The sequence below is a fragment of the Drosophila melanogaster genome, chromosome 4, assembly GCF_000001215.4.
Source record: "Drosophila melanogaster chromosome 4".
NCBI classification, from domain to species: Eukaryota; Metazoa; Arthropoda; class Insecta; order Diptera; family Drosophilidae; genus Drosophila; species Drosophila melanogaster.
Window position 1 is genome coordinate 914,572 of NC_004353.4, and position 21,418 is coordinate 935,989.

Genomic DNA, 21,418 nt, shown 5'->3' on the forward strand with positions numbered 1-21,418 from the left:
TGACCGGTTTGGCGGCTTGTAGGCGTTAGAGTGGGCGTGGTAACATGTGGCAACAAACCTGCGCTGTCTCTAGAACCTGTATACTGAATCTTAACCTTCTAGCTTTTATAGTTCCTGGGATCTCGACGCTCATTCGGACAGACTGACATGGCCAGATCCACTCGGCTATTGATCCTGATCAAGAATATATATATTTTATATAGTCGGACATGCTTCCTTCTGCCTGTTATACACTTTTCAACGAATCTAGTATACCCTTTTACTCTACGAGTAACGGGTATACAAATGCATGCTAAATAAAGAACAACAAGGCCTCAGACCTGATCGCCAAAGTAAGAGCGTTCACTGGGCGTCATAAGTCCGAACTTTAATTAGAATAATTCTATATATTAAACTGTTCTCGAAAGCGATTCGGATAAACTATCGTGTATGCGTTTCTGCCGAAACGCTTATTTTCGTGCCATATATGGCCATATAAAATTAAAAATTTCTAAATCAAAGTATTTTAATTTTGTGATGGTATTAAAAAATATAATGTTTATGTAAAAATTCTTTATAGTTTCATTTGTACGGCCTTTGAACGGAAATTCTAAAATATTCGAAACATTCAAGATTAAATTATTTAACAAGTCTGAAAGAAATTGAAAAATTAGATTATTTTTTTAACCTTCTTAAGAAAGCTCTCAATAATATGAGAAGTAACGAGTTATAACTATATTTTTTTAGGTTCGCTTTATTTTACATATGTTATACACTTTTATATTGTTGCATATACTTTTAATGCATGAACCAGAAGCATAGCGTTATTAAATAAGTCCATATCGAAATCGTATATACTTTTAATGAACTTTCTTCACCCTCCAACTCTGTATTTAATTTTTTTTTTACAAATTTTAAAAGTTATGCTGTTTAGGTCACTTTTAGTTGGCATCATCGTTTAACAACGAGTTAAAAAAAGGATTAAGACTTTTTACAGCAACGCCTAAAAATATAGGAAAAAAGTCATTATATTTAGGCCACCTAAAAAGTGGTTTAAGAAATTTACCCTTGCCAGCAGACTGATCCTTTGAATCTCGCCACTTACAAAGCGATTCCTTCTGTATTACAAAGGCATCATATAGCTCGCCAATTAGTTCACTCAGCAACCCTAAAATGTATCATTAGAATTTATTGAGAATTATGGCCTTTCAGTTAAAGAAAACATTGCGTGATATTAGACAGTAATACGAAACGATAATACACATTTTAGAGTTTAAAGTCCTTACCTCTTGGATGCTCCAATCCATGAACTAAAAGCTGCAAAGTATATAAACATTCAAGTTGGTGGTCTTCATTAGAATCAATGTATCTCTGCAAAACCGGTATGCAAAACTTTTGAAAGGTTTCGGACTCAAGCTTGTAACTGTTGTCCTTGTAGTGAATCGAGAAATTACTCAATGTTTCCGTCAATCCTCTGATAAACAACTTATCAACCACCATTATATTTCCCTACAGAAATGTAAGTGAATTTAAAATAGATAAACAAAAATATTTGAACTCAACTCCTTACGTTACTATAATCAATAATGCAGTCCGCCGTTGTTCCTTCCTTTAGTAAGTGCTCAATATGGTCTATCACATTTTTAACGTGCTTTTCTGGAGTCTCTCTATGATCAATCACTGGCGACTTTGATTCGTTTTCCACATATTCCAGTCTCTGTAAATAATCCGTCAGAAAATGTATAAGATATGTAAGGAACAAAGTGTCGAATTAGTCATGCACACGAGTTTTCGTCTTTACATTTTATTTCTAAGACTTTCTGATGTTCACTTGTTGTATGGGTTACTCGTACATTAAAAGGGTATACTACAAGGGTATACTACAAAAGGAAGAAACAGGCAGAAGAAAGCGTTTCCGACCATATAAACTATATATATTCTTGATCAGGATTAAAAGCCGAGTCCATCTAGCCAACGTCTCGATCTCAGGAAATATAAAAGCTAGAATGTTGAGATTATGCGTGCAGCTTCCAGAGACACAGACGCAGCGAAAGTTTATTTTCAAGAACTCGAACATGTTTGAAAGCGTTAGAGTGGGCGTGGCAAAAAGGTTTTTTTATTAAATCGAAAGAAATTTACAAATTAATAAATATATCGAAACATTTTTCATAAGTTTGTGTGTCAGTTTTGCCGGTTTGTGGGCATTAGAGTGGGCGTAGCGAAATGTGTCAACAAACATGCTTTTGCGTGAATTTTAGAACAGAATTTAAAGGAATTAAAGGACTTTAAATTTTGTATTTACAAAAATAAACTCACGTTAAATTTAATAAAGTCGGCAACTTCACTTTCAGGCATAAAATCTGACCATTTTAGGTTAAACTTGATCCACATATTCCGAGCAAAATTTGGTCCAACTTCTTGTGTGCAATATATCAAGTATGTTTTAAGGAACTTTTTAGCGACGTTTGATGGACTATTTTCTTTTAAATTGTTGTTCCACAAATCTGATATAGTCAATATTTTCTTTACAATTAGTGGCCCTGTTGAAGAAAATGTTATGTAAAAAATAAATAAGGTGTTATGTTATTAGTCGGCCAGCAAAAGTGTATCAATTACCATCGACTTTATATAAATGAATATATGTATCCTATAATATAGGATATTATGACTAAAGGAGAGGATGGAAACTAATACACTATGCAGCTAAACGTAATAAAATATTACCGGCAAATTGAAGAATGTATAGCCAAAGCTCCGGAATATCAACAATCAAATCGTTTGCATATACGGTAAATTCGTTGTAAGCCAGTCTCAAATGATCGGCAGAAATGTAATTCTGCTGAATAAGTTGGGAGACGGCAATAGATAAATACCGCCTGTACTGTTTACCTACATTTGCTAAATGCAAATAATCTGTTAAAATATAATAAATGAAACTGCACCGTAGTTTCTCTGGTACTCGTTTTATGCACGAAACTGCACCGGGCGTGACTTCTTTAGATGCAGCTGATAGGTCTACAATTTCTGAAACAACAGATTTGATGAGTTTTAAATCTGTTTCGCTAGCTTCGATGAACACTGCTACAGGAGCAACAGAACGGGTGGTCTGCGAGAAGGTTGCTGATGTTTGCTGCTCACTTCCACGGTAGAGTGGACCTGTGTTAACGTTAGAGCTGCCCACTGATGACTGGGCCTGAAATAAATGTTTGTGAATTGAGATGGATAAGTTATAAAAAGTAGGTTCTAGCAAATTCCAAACAACCATATCTATGACCAATGACATTCATTTAGAGCCAACCCAATAGGTTTAACGAGTAGATTATAGATAAAAACAATCAACGCTCCTGAATTAAGCTTATTATCGCCTTATGATCCGTCAACTACAGAAAAGTTTTTTTTTCCAGTAATACATTTAAAATAGATGTAGGTAAAATAAATGTAGGTTAAAAGCTGTTTCTGATAAAATAAATAAAAACAACATAATCTGTCAAAATCTAGCGAAACACTGAATTTAAAATGAGCTTATGGTTTAAAAGTTGCTTTTGATAAATTAATTTAAAGAAACAAGAAAATTTAATTCATTACTCTTTTTGGCTTAGTAACGTGGCTATACAAGCCACGTGCATAATAAAAATGAAGTTAATTTGCGCTCTCCGTAAATAATTTGTTGTTCAAAGTTTTCAATTTAAATGGGGTTAGAGAATAAATTATACATTTCTTAAGAGATTGAACCCACGCTTTCAATGTATGCTTTCTAGGGAGTTGATACTCACTTTAACAGTATGCCGTGTAGGTGGTGCCTGTTGGGTGTATTTTGAATGACTAGTAGATTTTTGAACTGATGAACTCAATAAAGTTCGACCCTGCTGACCACCGCGGGAGGATGAGTTTTCTCGTGATCCCTGAGATGATCCAGTTCTCGAATGCATACCTTTTTATAGTTTCCATATTATTATTTTAAGTAATTATTATTAAAAAAAATTACCTCTATCATAACGATCCCGCTCCATAGAACCTTTGTTGTATGATCCTTTGTTTCTGGGTCCACTGCGATCGCGATCCCTTTCATTACTATTTTTATCAATTAGGGATGAGAGCACAGCGAAAGGATTGGATGGGGTTGGTGTCGGCGCCGACGATAGTCTTGTCGTGTCACTACTAATCCAAATGAATTGCGTTAATCCACCCATCTTCTTTGTTTCCAGATTTTGGTCAGAAAGTTTAGACTGAAATGTTAAAAAAAATATGTTTATCAATCCTACATATACCTTGAAAAGGAATATAATAATTGTATGTGTTTTTGCTAAACTATTTCTGCTTATGTATAAATGTATCAAATAAGTAGTTCTTACCAGGCCTTCCAGTTTATTGCTGTCAACCGCTAGAGAGCGGCTACCTTTGCTGGTTTGCACATGCCAAGTATTTTCATCATTGTTTCCATTGGAGTGTCCAGCACCTCCAGAGACGTTTCCCCCGACGTTGTTCTGCTGCTGGTGTCGAAGGTTGCCATTATCACCACGTTGACTGTGGCTGCCACCATACGCGCTACTTGAACGAGATTCACCGTATCGAGAGTTTCCACGGTCATCTCGTTTACCAGAGCCGCCCTGCGATCCTCCGGGTGTAGTACTGGAAAGTGTACCAAAATATTGTGCAGAAAGCTGCTCATTCTTTGCCTCTTTTTCAATTTGTCCCATAGTTTTGGGTGCTTCATTCCGCGAAGTTTGCCATTTATTCTTACGCAAGTCGATAACGTCTTGAAGCATAAATCGTACTCTTGAGCTTACTCTGGCTCCATCTTTGTCAGTTTTCGATGCGATGGCCTGCATCCTGGTGATCGATTTTTCCAACGAATAACACCGACTAGGGTCTTTGGAATTTACTGGGGTCTTTTCAAATTTAGCACCCACAGTTGTAAGCAGCTTGCACAAACACTCAAGCATGTCTTCAGAATGAGGGTTAAGAAGTGTATCGATGCAAGAGTATATTATTTTGCCAGTCAACATAGATATCTTAAAAAGTTCGCCAATAAATCGTACTGTCCCTCCGGATCGTCTTCTTATTTTTCTTTCTTCTTCTTCCAAAAATGCCTCAAGTTCCGCTTTTTCATTGGCATCAGTACATTTCTTAATTTTATCCACAATTGGCTGTAATTTTTTTTCCTTTGCGGTGCTTTGTGAAACGTTTTGGGTGAATTCCTGTTCAGTTTTATCTAACAATGCATTTCGAAAGTGTGCCGAGTTAGATTTGGTTTCGCTTTCCATGCGCTCGTCTATTACCTTCACTTCCGCAGCAAGTCGTTGACATAGTCTGGCGTAAGACACAGAAAAGTTTGGCTCATCAATGGCCTTTTCAAATACCAACACAATTACTTCGTCCACTTTGTCGGGTGTATCAATTTTCAATTTTATAATCTCCTCAACAAGTGTGTCAAACCTTTCTGGGGTAAGCTTATTTAAAATACCCCGAACACGACGTACCAATTCATCTTTTTCGAGTGCAGATTTCGCGTCGCTATCACCATCAGATTTATTTAAGACCCGAGGGCGCCATGCATTTTCATTTTCACTTAACTTTACATCTTGATTTAATGATAAATTTACGTGTATCATGCCCTTCATACTGCTTCTACCGCCGCCACTTTGTACGCCAGACATCGACATCTGTTTACCAATATAATTTCCCGCCGATTCATTGCTACGATTGCCAATAATACCAACCATCGATTGTACTCGCTTGTTATTATTGTTATTTCGAATAAATGATGGCATTAAGTTTGGTTGAGGAAGAATAGACACATTTTTTACCTCTGGTTGTATACGTGAGGCCTTAACCTCGCGTAACTGTAATAACTGTTCTCGGTCGTATTGTTTTTTTCCGCTTGGATTGTTTGGTGACCATTGACCCTCATTATAGTTTATGATAGATGAAATTTTCGCAGACACTTTCACTTTTAGGTCAGTAGAGTCCTGTTTATCGTTAAGGGTAGTCTCTGGCTTAGAATCTGATTGGAGACCTACATCTACTCCTGTATTTTTTGTAGAAGTTGACTTTATTGCTGACTCTCTGGAGGAAATGTCTTCTGAAACATCTACATTGAGTTTCGGCTTTGAAGGGTATGTTTTTTCAATTTGGTTATTATCCAAACTATTCACATCTTGTAATGCCATTGCGGATATTTCAGTCTCGTCTGTGGCATTTCTTAAACTTAGTTCTTGATGAGTTGGCTTCTCTACGCTTTGGCTATCTTTAAATCTTTCTGTCGTAGAATTCTCTAATTTTTTTGACAACTCAGTATTATCTAAAACTTCGTGTAAAATAGGAGAAACTGCGTTTGGACTCGTAGGTGATATTGCGCCAATACTATCAATTTCGGGATCTGCAGAAAAATCCAATGATTGTGAACTCTTGTTGACATTGACATCTAGTATTCCAGCTGGATGATTTTCGGAGGCTACACTGGACTCCAGCTCAGCAACATGCATTTCCTTTAAACCAGTAGGAGCGTCTTTTGAAATCTCACTATTTGATACTGCTTGCTTATGTTTTGATGAATCGGATATGAGTAAATTTGGATGGGTCTGATTAGGTGGCATAGATTCTTCAGTGGCTCTGGATATCGGTGTTGACCCTGCATCATCCGTTTCATCTGAAATTATAAAATTGTAGTTAAAAAAGCAGTTATAGTTAATAGTATAGAAACCATGTTCAATCTCTCATAAATTATTATTTATTTAAATTAAAATTATAAGGCTAAAATGCATGAAATGATTTTGATTGGCCCGCAAAGCAAGATCAGCAGGATAGCAGCATAAACACTAGGGAATGGTATAGTCGACTTCCCCGACTATCAGATATCCGTTACTCATCTAGTGAATGTGCGAACGCGATTGGGGAATAAAATAAGCAAAAATTTAAAAAAATTTCATGTGTGGACGTGGGCGTGGCAAAAAGTTTTTTTTTTGCAAATCAATAGAAAGTTACGAGACTAATAAAAATATGAAAAAATATCAAGAGATTTTTTAAGTGTGGGCGTGGCAGTTTTGTGCGGTTTGTGGGCGTGGCAAAAAGTTTTTTTATATAAAAAAAATGTCAACATATTTTGGCAGTCTTGTGGACGTGGCAACATGGGTCAATAAACTTGCGCTGCGTCTATGTCTCTAAAATCTGTATGCTTAATATCAACCTTCTAGCTTTTATAGTTCCTGAGATCTCGACATTCATACGGACAAACGGACATGGCTAGATAGAATCAGCTATTGATCCTGATCAAGAAACGCTTCCTTCTATCTGTTACATACTTTTCAACGAACGGGTATACAAATAAACATATAATCAATTTTATTTTTTTGCTATTTCTGTCACAGCAATTGAGGTCAATATCGCATGATTATAAAATTTAGTTTACAATAAAAAATATATGCTATTAACCAAATAATATAAAAGATATATAGTTTTTTTGATTATCCCATTTATATTATATTTAATTTATACAAAAATACATGCTATTAAACAAATTATGTACCCAATTATATAGGTATGTTGATAATTATTAACAAAATCGGAAAATGACCCTTAGGTGAGGAAACTAGTTGAAACTTACTTGGAATTATAATAACCGTATCTTTTTAATCATTTTTATCAGTTATTTAAAGGGCGCTAAGCATCAACATAATTATTGGACATTTTTTTTTATTTATTGATATTACTTTGCTAAGGCATATAATAAGACAATTTTTACTAAAAGTAAAGAGCTGCGTGCGCCAAAGACTTTAGAAAAGGTTGTATTCGTTCGATAATGATGTTATGATTATAATGTATACTTTTATATAATAATAATACTTGTAAAAATACGGCTATCTACGGCACTGAATAAACAATTTACTTTATTACATTTATAAAACAACATTTAAAGAAAAATATTCACATTTTTCGTTTATATATTTCTGACGTATGCTCTCATACAAATGTTTGTACTAATTTCATATAAGCACACAACGTCTTAATGGCCAACTGTCGCTCTATTACCTTAGTCGCTATAGATAGACACATCTGATTTCGTATCTCACTAACACTAATACCAAGGTGATCAGACGAACAGAAACAACGGCCCATCAGGCAAAAGACACACTAGAAGTGAGTAAATATTATCAATGGCAAATGTGAAGTATTAACAGTATTAACTCGTAACTAGTAACAATGCCATTAATCGGAAATGCACTTACTAAAACAAAATTTCTGAATTATGGGAAAATTACTTTAATTCGTATAGTTGGTTTGAAATTGTCACGCAATTACACATCGAGTCCTACATTATGGGTATATTAAATTTTTTTTAAGATTGTAAAAGGCAGGCCCAATAAGTATATTCATATAGTCGGCGTTGACAAATTTTTTCAACGGCTTGTGACTTTGTAATTGCATTCTATCTTCTGTCAGTTATCAGCTGTTACTTTTAGCTTGCTTTAGAAAAAGTGTGCGAAATTTCGTTTATATTTGTTTGTTTGGCGTCAATTTTAATATGGAGCCCACAAAGGAGCATTTTCGTCATAGTTTACTTTATTATTTCCGTAAAGGAAAAAACGCGGGGAGGTTGCTAAAAAGTTACAAGATGTGTATGGTGATGAAGCCTTAAAAGGAAGACAGTGTCAAAATTGGTTTCGCAAATTCAGTTCTGGAGATTTTTCACTTAAAGATGAGCCACGTTCATGTCGGCCAAATGGAATCGAATTGGATCGTCATGTAACTGAGCGTGAGATAGGAGAGATGTTAAATATACCAAAATCAACCGTTCATTATCACATAAAAAGTCTTGCACTGGTGAAAAAGCTTGATATTTGGGTACCACATGTATTGAAAGAAATTCATTTAACACACCGAATCAACGCTTGTGATATGCATCTTAACGCAATGAATTCGATCCGTTTTTAAAACGAATCATAACTGGAGATGAAAAATTGAGCTGGTTGAGCTGGATGGTGAACCAGCTCAAACCACTTCAAAGGCTGATATCCACCAAAAGAAGGTTATGCTGTCTGTTTGGTGGGATTGGAAGGGTGTCGTATATTTTGAGCTGCTTCTAAGGAACCAAACGATTAATTCGGATGTTTTCTGTCAACAATTGGACAAATTGAATACAGCCATCAAGGACAACGCTAGACCGCACACATCTTTGGTAACTCGCTTTTGATGCATCCACCATATAGCCCTGACCGTGCACCATCAGACTACCATTTATTTCGATCTGTGCAGAACTCCTTAAATGGTAAAACTTTCGGCAATGATGAGGCTATAAAATCGCACTTGGTTCAGTTTTTTGCAGATAGAGGCCAGAAGTTCTATGAGCGTACATTTGCCAGGAAGATGGCAAAAGGGTAACGAACAAAATGGCAATTATATATTTGATTAATGTTCATTCTTAATTTTTTTAAAAATGCATTTACTTTTTGGGAAACCCCAAACAGGATTGGGACCTGCGAGTTTAAGATTAAAAAACCCTATGATTTACAGTTTTAAAGAGCAATTTTTTAATATATTAAAAAACTTAAAAATATTAACAAAATTCAATTTGACTTCAACGAACATCGTATTTCTTTTTAATGCGTTCATTAGGGTCTATTACTTGAACAGCCTAAAAGTTGTGAATTTTTTCGAGAATGTAAATAAAAAAAGGATAACATGAACGGGAATTTCTTTTTTCCTATCTACACATTCACTTTTATAAAAATAAGGGGAATAAAAAAGTCGATTCAGAAAGGGAGATGAAAAAATACATATGTATTTCTTAGGTTCCCTCGCACTGCTATTTCATTGAACAAAGCTTTATATAATATGCTGATTTCAGAGAGGCAGACGATACGTTTTTGTCACACCCACACCTGTGAAAATCGGTTTTAATTTTTTTTTCGATATGCCAAAAAAATATGTCGACGCCCAATTTACGCCCAAAAACAATTCATTTAATTTATAATTATTTTTCATTGTTCATTAAAAAAAAATGTATGATAAACCGCGGATTTAGCATGTCGACGAGCTGGTTCGCGAATCAAAAACTTATCATTCAAACTGTCACTGTCAAAAATGTTTCACAAGTGTTGGCAACATTTTTTTTTTTGTTTTATTTTTTGTTTTCCCAATTTCTATAGATGTTCCAGAAAAATTTATAAATTTCTCTTCAGTGTATGTTATTATTTCATTATTTAGAGCGACATAACGTTAATGTCGTTATGCTAATGACAAATATATTAAAAAATTATGCATTTTGTGGGCGTTAAATAACTACCAATCTGTAAATGCATTCGCCAGGTGGAAATTTACCCGAAATTTGAAGTCGAGACTTCATTTCTTTCAAGTCAAAGGTCCGAAATAAACAATATTTGAGATGGCGAAAAGGAATAGTTATACACGAAGCACTTAAAAAGGTTTGGGAGTTTGACAATTTGCGCAGAATCAGAGCCTGGCGGCTATCAAATAAAAAAAATTAAAAATTAAATGTTAAGATGAACTACGAAAACAACAATATTACAACTTACCAGTGATAGGAGCAACTATGGACTCAGATACATTTTTAGGAGACACTATAGGAATTCTAAAGAAAAGAAAAATATTAAAAAGGATTATTTAACAATACAAGACAGCATGCTATAGTCGGGGTTCGCGACTTAGCCTTAATTAAATACTTGAATTCGTCAATACAACTTTTTAAAGAACTAGAAATTATCTTTTGGGAGGATTCTATCAGACCGCTTTTAATTAGCAAATAAACGCAGCTTTAGCTGCGTGTCGCCAGATTCTGTATTTTCAATCTCTATATTTCCCGATATATCCACGTTCATACGGACCGACAACCGGAAGAAAGAAAACCACAACATATTTAATTTGAATGCAACTGAAAGACTTAAACTTCTCGTAACACCTTAAACGAAACGTAATATACAAAATTTTATCTGCTTTCCTGAGTTCATAATTAATATCCGATAATTTACTTTGAATAAAAAACTGTTCCTTAACAATGTGTTTCTTACTTTTTGCTTCTCCCTCTTTGGGGCGTTGGTAATATTTCAACCGAAGGAGCATCAGTCATCGCGGATACGATTGGAGTCGGCCCAACATCTGTTCGACTTATTGGTGTTGTTTCTGCAAAATATTTAATAATTAAAACATATCGGTCTTATGTAAAATTTGACGTAAATTTAAAGGTTTTCCCAAACTACTTACCAATGGGGATATAAGGCGCGTTTGTCCGTGATTCTGATCCTTGTGATGATGTACTGGTCAAATTATTTAAACCAACACTTTCTTGCTGTGGAATACGTATTGGACCTTCTGAAAGGACAGTTGCTGGTGTGTTTGTGGAGGTTACCTGATCGGAAAATTCATTGTCTGTGTTTGATTTTGTCTTTAAAAGATAGAAATAAAAATATTAAATGACTCGAAATATAAAGTGCATGTATTACTTGCCTTATCAAAATCGTCTAAAATATTTTTTTTAGTCGTCGGATCGATTATCTGCAATCGATGCTGATGCCGGCGCCGGCTAGCAGGCTGCACCTGCACAGGTTGCGGTTGCACACTTGTTGTCATTACACCAACCCCAACCATTGGTGGCACACCCACTTGCCCCATTGTACTACCAGGACCGCCAACGCCCATTACAGTGCTGGCTCCTGGCTGCACTGTGCTTGTGAGCAATTGAATTTGCGACGAGCTAGCCCCCGGAACAGGGAGAGGTCCATTGGGTCCAGACTGCACTGGCTGCAAATTGTTTCCCACATTGACGTTCGTATTTACCGTGACAGCACTACGAGTATGCGGCGGCTGTTGCTGAAGAGTTGGGACATATTGGTACTGGTAGTATGGCATGGGGGCGGGTGCGTATTGCAAATGAGAAGCTGGAAATGTTTGTTGCCGTGGGTTATATTGTGTGTATTGTTGTAGCACCATGTTCTGGTGAAGGGGTTGTGAGTACATGGGTTGCACATGGACATGCCGTGTTGCTCCGCCACTAGCACCTCTAGGGGCATTAGGCGTCGAGGGTGGTCCTCGAAATATTCCGCCACTTTGTGGATTAGAACGGGTATTCCCAGAATTGTTGTTTCCCGTTGATACATACTGAAAGTATTTAAAAGAATTTAATAATCAGTAAGAGAAAGAAATGGATTGTATTATTATTATTATTATTATAAAGATAATGCAGTGAAGAATGTAAAACTTAAATAATCAGAATAAATATTTAATATATACTAGTAGAGGAAAAGGTTATACTAAATTCTTTGAAAAGTAGCAGTTAGAATGCAGCGTTTCAGACCCTATAGAGTATATATATATATATATATATATATATATTATTAGCCTCACTAGCCGAGTCGATCTAGCCTTATGAACGTAACGATTTTGGGAATTGTGTCAGAAAGTTGAGATCACGCAAGCAGAATCCGTTGGTTATTTGGTGATTTGTCTTGCCAATTTATATCGGCATGTCCTAACGCCCTTAAAGCGCAAAAGGCTGCCCCCAATCTTCCAAAATGTTTAAATGATTTGTATTTCTATATTTTTTCTTCCCCATTTTTTTCGCCTCCAACTAGCTAGTCAAGGAACTCGACTATAGCGGGTTTCTTGGTTTCTTTACATTACATTAGGCACTGTGAGTACAATATAAAAGTATACATATATTCACATTATAAGAAAAACTGCTCATTAAATAAAAAATCGTATTGATATTTAATAAATTTTGGGACCTAAAGTATTTAAAAACTAATTATTAAAAAAAAGGGAGGTGAAATGAAGTTAAGAATTATTTAAAATGAATCTCTTCCTAAAGTCACAGAATTTGCAAGGTTTACCTCTGCTGTAGATGCCGGGTAACTATTATTTGATAACAAACTACTGTTATTGAAATCATACTTTTTACTAGTATTAACACAATTGACGCTAACGCCAACGATATTCTTTTCGTGCATGTAGCTTGTGCCTGCTGTAGTTGTTCCAGCTATTCCCATAGATGTTCCTATTTGCGCATTAGGCAATACTATTTGGTTGTTAATACTGACTCCAGTACAAGAACTTTTTTCACTTCCGACTCCGACGATGGACTTATTTGATACTACTGACCCACTGATGTTGCCATTTTGTTTAATGTCCTGTACATTTAGAAAGCAAACATTTCCATCTAGACTTCCAGTTAATTTTCGGTAACTGGATATGTTATAAATGGCAGTCGAATTCATATCACCCGAATTCAGTTGTCTACTATTTACTGTCAATATGCTTGAACCGTTACAGATAACCGATGACTGGGCTCTAACTGGTTCAGACGCAGATAAGCTTCTATTTACAACGTTTGTATAGCTTTGTTGATGCTGCTGTGTTTGCTGTGGGTGATGGATTGGTGGATGCTGCTGATTCGTCAAGTGTGGGGACTGTTGAGCGATCTGCGCTGATGCCTTAAGAATGGAGACCACATTGTATGCCTTATTTATCTGAAACTGAGGCTGAGCAGTGGGATGGCTATGCTGCGGTTGAAGAGGCTGATGAAGAGATTGTGGCTTTGAAGTTGGCACCTGTTGATCATACTTTTTGGTCTTTTTATTGGCTGGCAAAATCTACAACAGATCACAAGAGTGGGAACATTTTCGGACTGTAAAATTGATTTAACAATGATTAAAAAAAAATGTTGCCGAATATATAAGTTATAAAAACTATTAGATAATTGGTTAATCCTACTTTATTGCACTTAAACAAAGTATTAAAAAAACCAAAACAAACCCATTTAAAAATAAAATGAAACTGAGAAATCAAGAATCGGAATTTTGAGTAGTATTACACTTCTGCACTGTGAAATTTGAATATTATACTTATGCAGATTTTTTAATACTTTTCAGCCTCAAATTTTGTGATAAATAAATCCAGAATTAACAAATATATATAAAACATGCATTGGGTTTGATAATTTTATTAGGGTTTAGAGTTTTTGTCCTACGTCCCCTATGGACAAATAATGTTTATGGGATTTAGCTGTCTAACACAGTTCAAATGATAGATTACAAGATTAATTAATTAATAAAAAAAAAGTTGTGCGTACAAAATAAGAACACTAAATGATTAAAAACAATTAAACTATTATTTATTTTGTTATAGCTTCATTTAATTTTCCGACTGTTGCTCCTTAGTCGTCGCCGGCATGTTGACAATTAGCCTTAAAACCAAAGTTATACGCGGTCAAAAAACGGTGTATATCAAGTTGTCATTCAGAAATAAAAAGTATGAAGCTATTATCTTCTGGACTATTTTATATTTATTTTACTCGGCTGCTGATACTGATAAAGAATATATATATAATTTATATGGTCCCAAATATCTCTTTTACTGCGATTTAAATATATGCCTTATATCATTAAGCCCTTCAAAAGGACATCACTATAAAATACAATATCAAGTTGACATTTTATGAATAAAAACAACGAAACTATTATATTAGGGACTATTATATATGGACTGATTCTGTGACTTGGATATGTGAAATCATTAATCCTTTAAATCAATATAATAAAATACATTTCGAATATTTTTTTTCCCTTGGATAGATTAATCACAATGCGTTTTGAGTTTAGCTTTAAAATTACGTTGCTGAGTGTCTGCCAGTTACCAACAAACCAGATTCAGCATCCATTTTTGGAGCCACCGTTGAAATAAAAATTTTTTTAATTAATATTTTTACCGATAAAAACTATATGATTTATGTATGTTTGGAAAAACGCGGTTTTTTATAGTTTAGGTTTTAAATAAAGTACTTCATACCATGCCCGGAAGAGCTTCATTTATGAATTATGTAGCTTTACAGGACTAGAACAATTATTAGTATTCAATCAAGTTCGTTAAAAAAATTTTTAATTTTTTAATTCATTTAGTAAGTAACTTAAATAATTGTAATCGCAAACATATATTTTATAAATTTTTTAATTGAATTATATACCTTTTATACAAACCGCAATATTTATAAAACAAACATATAAAAAAATTCCACAAAAATAGCATTTTCTTTTTAAACTTTGCTGTTATTGTACGAGAAGTGTGATACTATCTTAATAGATTGTTTACATTGACTACAGCAGGCAAACTTATAAAAAATAGGTTTTAGCTCTTTTCGGAACTAGGAAAACATATTTATTTAACGAACTAATTTAAAACAATTGCAAGGAAAGTAATACAGCAAATAATGTCAAAATGTATATATGTAAATAATTTTGGAGATGTTATTTTTATATCGACTTACCATATTTTGTGCTGAATGGGGCTGCATGGCTTTATCTATATCTGATTGTGTTGGTAAAGTTGGTATAGCCTGTTGCATTACGTATGTGTATTCCTAGAGTTAGCTCTGTAGGAAATCGCCAAACGGTTAGATTTACCGTTTCATAGACGATTTCTGTGGTGATTTTGGACCCACAAATACGACGTCATTCAATCATTTGATTCTTTAATGAATATTAATGAATATTAATTGTCCACGTTTCAGTTCTGCATATTTTACCTGGAAATATATTGATATACAGCTACCAGAGAGGTCTCTGAAATTAAAAGAACTGACACGTATAAAATCATTAAATATCACAAAAGATTTCACCCAAATGTTTCAAAAATATAAAGTAGACATTTTGTAATTTATTAAGTCTAGAGCTGAAGCCCAGAGATAATTTCTATTAAACATTTGCCAATCCATCCTGGAGCCTTACTTATTTGCCGACGTTGCCGTTGTGACTTTGGAGATTTCGTTCTCACAATCACAATGGTGCATATGGTGAAAACGTGCCACGAATTCCATCGTTTACATCATTTTTAAAAAGTTAAGACACATTTCAGAATGTTAGTGGTAAAATCTTTTTTCCCTTCACTGTGCACAGTAAACTTGCAAAGTATCATGTAATATTTGTTGCCCAGTGCTCATTATTAACCATCAATTTACCTGAGCAAATGTTTGTATGTGCCTATCCGACGTGATTATGTACAAAAAATACAAATGTTAAGAATTCCACTTTAAGTGTATTTTAAAAATGTATTTATTTATAAAAATGAAGCAGTAATTCCAGCTTTATCTTTACATTCAAAAACTATTTTTTAATAATTTCCACATGCAATGTGTTCTGTTCATACGAACAGAGTTGCATTTATTATTTGAAACATCGATAGCACACAAGAAATAGTGATAACTGAAGAATATCATTATCAACGATAGTTAGGTCACATTTTTAAACGCTTCATCATTAATAATTTAATTTTTTGCTAACCATAAGTTTTTAAAAATAAAAAAAAAATCATATTTCAATGTTAATTATTTACTAAAACTACTTCATAATACGTTTATTCTATTGAGGTTTGCCAAAATTATAATAATGATTGTACATGCTATGCCAGCGTTCAATTCCTGATAATGAGCCCTTTCCGCAACATGGCTAAATAGATCATTATATCTAAGAATACAACATATGGGCAACTTTAAAACAAAATGTTAATTTCATCGTAATTAGGGTTTCTTGAACGTAAAATATAATTAGTTAATTATGGCCAAAATAAGACCCTTTCACACTGACTAAAATACATATGACAATAAAGAAATTGGTAAAAAACGATTCTATATTACATCAAAATATCGATAAATAAAAGAATTTAAATCAAAACAAAAATAATCCGTATTCAGACCCAATTATTTTATATTATTATTATATATTTTTTTTTTTTGGCACGGGTCCAACGGCGACACCTCCCGACCAACCGAACGAGGGGCGCTGCCGTGTATCGTACGCCTCGATTAGCGAGAGGATAGACGCGATATAAAAAAGAGAACAGGATCGAGGAAATGAATATAATATAAAATAACTATATTAAATATTACTGTTAGTAGGATCTAATCATAAAATAAAAAAAGGTAAAATCAATTGCTTTGTGAGCGGCAGAGAGTCAAGATTACAGATATTAGGATAAAGTCTATTATAATCAGAACATAATACTCTGTAAGGGTCACGCAACTCATAGTTAGATCTACAATGATTTAAAATAAGGAACTGAGAACTGAAATAAGGAACTGAGAACTACTACTGAGAACTACTTCGAACTGAGAAGTTAAGCCGACTAATCAAGTCAGAACTCTTAACATCCCCACGAATAAGCTTACAAATAAAGACTGTTCCAAGCATAGTTCTACCAAAGACACTAGAATAACAAGATGCGTAGCGGCCATACATTGGTTTGGCACTATGCAGCCAATTTTTTAGTGACGGCCAAAATTGCTCTCTTTCCGCTCGCTCCCGCTGAGAGCATAAGAAATCTAAAAATAGAATTTGCTTGCTTGTGTGAGTAAAAACAAGAGACGAGAACGCATATATGTGTGCGTGTTGTGCTAGAAGACGATTTTCGGACCGAAATCAATTCTGATCGAAAAAACGAATTTACATTGTACATATTAGGGTAGTTTTTGCCAATTTCGTAGCAATATGATAAAATAAAATAATTTTTAACTGACTATTATCATTTTAAAGCTTTTTAAATTTGTTTGTTAAAATCGCCGCTCGAATTAGCTACCGTTTACACATTTATATTTATGTTTAATTCTAATTTGTCTCTCATCTGACAATTTTTTAAGAAAGCGAAATATTTTTTTTTTTAAACACTTTTAATGTTAATGTTACATCATATAAAGTCAAATGACATAATAAATATAGTAAATAATTAAATATGATAACTGTTTATTGCAAAAGTCATATCAAAGACACTAGAATTATTCTAGTGTCTTTGCTTTGTTCATATCTTGAAGCACGAAGTACGGACACAAGCACTCAACAATCATTGCCTTATTAATTTTTCACACGCCGCAAGATGAATACTCTAATGACAAATATTCTTATATAAAGTCATTTTTGAAATTTATTTTTGTGATAATATGTACATAGATTTGGCTATTTCTAATCTATTTTCATATAATAATAACGTTAAGGCAATGCAAAACAAGAATTTTTCGCATGGTGCCAATTGATCAAAAATAATATAGATTTAAAGTCAAAGAACTTCTAAGGTGAAGGGCATATTTTGTGAAATTTACAATGCATGAGCGAGCATACGTGTGCACACATACAGTTGTCTGCTATCACTTTATGCGATGAAAAGAGCTGTTCGCTGTAGCACTCTCCGCTCTCTCGCTCTCTAACAAAAATTCGAGAGAGCCTGGAGCCACCTCTAGAGCCACGGCGAAAAAATCGTGTGCCAAAAAATCGTATGGCGTTACGCATCTTGTTATTCTAGTGTCTTTGGTTCTACGGTTAGCTAGGGACGGTAAATTAAATTAACGTAGTGTACTGGAATAAGGAGGTAATATACGGTTTGCATCCCACTTTAGGCGCCGCAAGCAAAACGTAATAAGTTTTTTTGGACCGATTCAATGCGGTCCGAGTGGACTGCGTATTGTGGACTCCAAACAGGTGATAGTGATCCGTACTCGAGAATCGGACGGACTAACGAAATAAATAAGGTTTTAGTCAATTAAGGATCATCAAATTCCTTAGACCACCTTTTTATAAAACCATGCACACCCCTGGCCTTATTGACAATAGACGAAATATGGTCAGAAAATTTTAGTTTAGGGTCCAGAAGACCACCAAGATCATCAACCCGTGTTATTCTCTCCAAAGAGTGCTCTTTGGGTGGGTGCCCACTTAGAGCGTAAGTCATAACGTTACACTTGGAGCCATTTAAGTCTAATACGTTATCACGGCACCATATTCGAAATCTGTCTAGATCGGATTGTAAGTCCAAATGGCACGAAGTGTCCTTGTGCTGAAGGCATAATTTACCATCGACTGCGTACATAGGTACACGCGAATGTTTTATTATTAAGAAAAGGTCGTTAATGAATAAGGTAAAAAGAAGCGGGCCAAGATGGCTCCTTTGTGGGACACCGGATGTGACTCGGAGAATACAAGATAAAGTATTTTTAAAGAGGACTTGTTGCGTACTGCCATTCAGGATCTAAATTGGATTTCTGCTTGAAATCCAATTTAGAAGATCAACAGGGAAACCTCGAATCTTTTTTAGCTGCCGATCTTAGCAACATATGCGGATTTGCTGCGATTGACAGCTAATCAGTTGTGGAGTCCTGTTGATCATTTGCCCGTGGTTGCGGGGCCTTAGGAAGCCTACCACCAGCGGCTTTTTTGCGCTTTGGAGATTCATCTAATAGCTTAAGGCCATTAGACTGTGAATTAAGTGCGGAAAGAAGATCATCGGCTCGACGAAAACTATCTCTAGCTATGCCAAAACAGTTGATCAGTTCTTTCAAGCCACCTTTAGTTTGGCGCATAAACGATTTCATCTCGTTCGCAACCACAAGGCAAGCATCACAACAGTAATTTAGATTTTTACCCTTTGCTAGGTCATCACTTGTACGGCCATTAAAACCAGCGCAGTTAGTATGCACCATTCGATCACATAGCCAACAAGTCATTTTTGGCTGCTCAGGTTTTGTAACCTGCCAACAAATTTTATAAAAGCAGACAACATTTACGGTTTCCATATTTATCTAAAATCAGACCACTCTGCACGAAAACACAAGATCAAAACTTTCAAGCGAGCTGTTAAAAGAACCGCACGAGAGCAGTCTGCACGCTGAGAAATTTAGATTTTGTGTGCGAAAGAGCGAGAGAGTGAAAGCGAAAAGTACAGTTCCTGTTCATGCAAAAAACAACACCAAACAGCACTGCGAACAACGCACAACAGGGAGAGTAAACAAAACACCAAGACGAAAAATGCAAAATACTTTGTATATTTGTTTAACCTACTGCACAAATCACAAAGAATCACTCGCGAAGCGAACGGATCTTTAATAATTATGTTTCAAATATATGATATTTAAAAAAGATTATTAAAAACCACGGCTGGTTTGACAAACACAAAAAAAAAACGCAAAAAAAACCCGTTCGCTTTGAAAGCTATAGACGATATGTTATATGTATATATTCCGTAGGTCTTCAGGCACGAAAGACATACCCTAGACCAAAGACACTAGAATAACAAGATGCGTAACGCCATACGATTTTTTGGCACACTATTTTTTCGCCGTGGCTCTAGAGGTGGCTCCAGGCTCTCTCGAATTTTTGTTAGAGAGCGAGAGAGCTGAGAGCGCTACAGCGAACAGCTCTTTTCTACACATAAAGTGATAGCAGACAACTGTATGTGTGCACACGTGTGCTCATGCATTGTAAATTTGACAAAATATGCCCTTCACCTTCAAAATTCTTTGACTTTAAATCTATAATATTTTTGATCAATTGGCACCATGCGAAAAATTCTTGTTTTGCATTGCCTAAACGTTATTATTATTTGAAAATAGATTAGAAATAGCCAAATCTATGTACATATTATCACACAAATAAATTTCAAAAATGACTTTATATAAGAATATTTGTCATTAGAGTATTCATCTTGCGGCGTGTGAAAAATTAATAAGGCAATGATGGTTGAGTGCTTGTGTCCGCACTTCGTGCAAAGCAAAGACACTATAATAATATGAAATTTATGAAATTACAGTAGTTTTAATAATTTCTATTGTACTTCCTTTAATTAATTAGTATATTTATTAAGTCATTTGACTTAAAGTGATGTAACATTAGCATTAAAAGTGTTTCAAAAAAAATATTTCGCTTTTAAAAAATTGTCAGATGAGAGACAAATTAGAATTAAACGTAACAAATTTTAACAAACAAATTTAAAAACTTTAAAATTATAATAGTCAGGACGCGAATTTTTAAAAAAATTTTTATTTTATCATATTGCTACGAAATTGGCAAAAACTACCCTAATATGTACAATGTAAATTCGTTTCTTCGATCAGAATTGATTTCGGTCCGAAAATCGTCTTCTAGCACAACGCGCACACATATACGCGTTCTCGTCTCTTGTTTTTACTCACACAAGCAAGCAAACTCCGCGGGAGTGAGCGGAAAGAGAGTAATTTTGGCCGTCACCAAAAAAGTGGCTGCATAGTGCCAAACCAATGTATGGCCGTTACGCATCTTGTTATTCTAGTGTCTTTGCCTAGACTGTAAAGGTCCTTGCTAAAAACTTAAAAAATTTATGCATTTCTTATTAGTTTAATATTTATGTAATAAGCATTACAGGTTTGGCAGGCTTGTGGGTGCTAGAGGGGCGTGGCCAACATCTAATTGGTACACCGATATAAATTTGGAAAACATAAAATTTTTTCAGATAATTAGAAACATGTCTCAATTGTGTGGACGGAATGGGCGCGTGAACAAATTTTTTGCCAAATTGAACAAGACATACAATGAACAATATTACATCAGTGGGCTTTAAAGTGGGCATGGGCGTTTTATTTGACTCGGCTATATAAGTATAAATACATAATATGGTCGAAATTTTTTTCCCCACCTGTTAC

At 34.7% G+C, this 21,418-nt stretch overlaps 1 protein-coding gene across 3 annotated transcripts, besides 8 other annotated features; it reads right to left on the minus strand.

Moving 5' to 3' along the window:
- Positions 1–282: part of a mobile genetic element that runs on past the window's edge.
- Positions 283–725: 443 nt separating this feature from the next.
- Positions 726–16,144, minus strand: eIF4G1 (eukaryotic translation initiation factor 4G1). Of its 3 annotated transcripts, NM_001103382.2 has the most exons (17): positions 15,941–16,144; positions 15,509–15,560; positions 15,251–15,452; positions 12,822–13,580; positions 11,440–12,090; positions 11,197–11,377; positions 11,004–11,115; positions 10,512–10,567; positions 4,332–6,628; positions 3,965–4,205; positions 3,753–3,910; positions 2,704–3,172; positions 2,296–2,519; positions 1,550–1,696; positions 1,266–1,488; positions 1,046–1,147; positions 726–982 (listed from the first exon to the last, which is right to left on the minus strand). In NM_001103382.2, the coding sequence occupies exons 3-17, from the start codon at positions 15,326–15,328 to the stop codon at positions 921–923; spliced, it is 5,760 nt and encodes a 1,919-aa protein (NP_001096852.1). In that variant the 5' UTR covers positions 15,329–15,452; positions 15,509–15,560; positions 15,941–16,144; the 3' UTR covers positions 726–920. The 3 variants fall into 3 exon arrangements, with proteins under 3 accessions (NP_001096852.1, NP_524640.3, NP_001137857.1); NM_079901.4 differs by lacking the exon at positions 12,822–13,580; NM_001144385.2 differs by lacking the exon at positions 12,822–13,580 and having other exon boundaries at positions 15,711–16,144.
- Positions 1,874–2,026: a mobile genetic element.
- Positions 2,075–2,199: a mobile genetic element.
- Positions 6,800–7,299: a mobile genetic element.
- Positions 9,449–9,807: a mobile genetic element.
- A 561-nt stretch (positions 16,145–16,705) lies between the features above and the next one.
- Positions 16,706–19,955: a mobile genetic element.
- Positions 17,177–18,278: a mobile genetic element.
- A 62-nt stretch (positions 19,956–20,017) lies between the features above and the next one.
- Positions 20,018–21,056: a mobile genetic element.
- Positions 21,057–21,418: the final 362 nt, after the last annotated feature.

Bases quoted from the DNA above. Each gene is read 5' to 3' on its own strand.
- eIF4G1 (NM_001103382.2), bottom strand. From the start codon at position 15,328: ATGCAACAGGCTATACCAACTTTACCAACACAATCAGATATAGATAAA. The intron at 6,629-10,511 runs GTAAGTTGTAAT...TTATAATTTCAG, and splicing joins CATAGTTGCTCCTATCACTG to ATGAAACGGATGATGCAGGG. The intron at 1,489-1,549 runs GTAAGGAGTTGA...ACATTTCTGTAG, and splicing joins GCATTATTGATTATAGTAAC to GGAAATATAATGGTGGTTGA.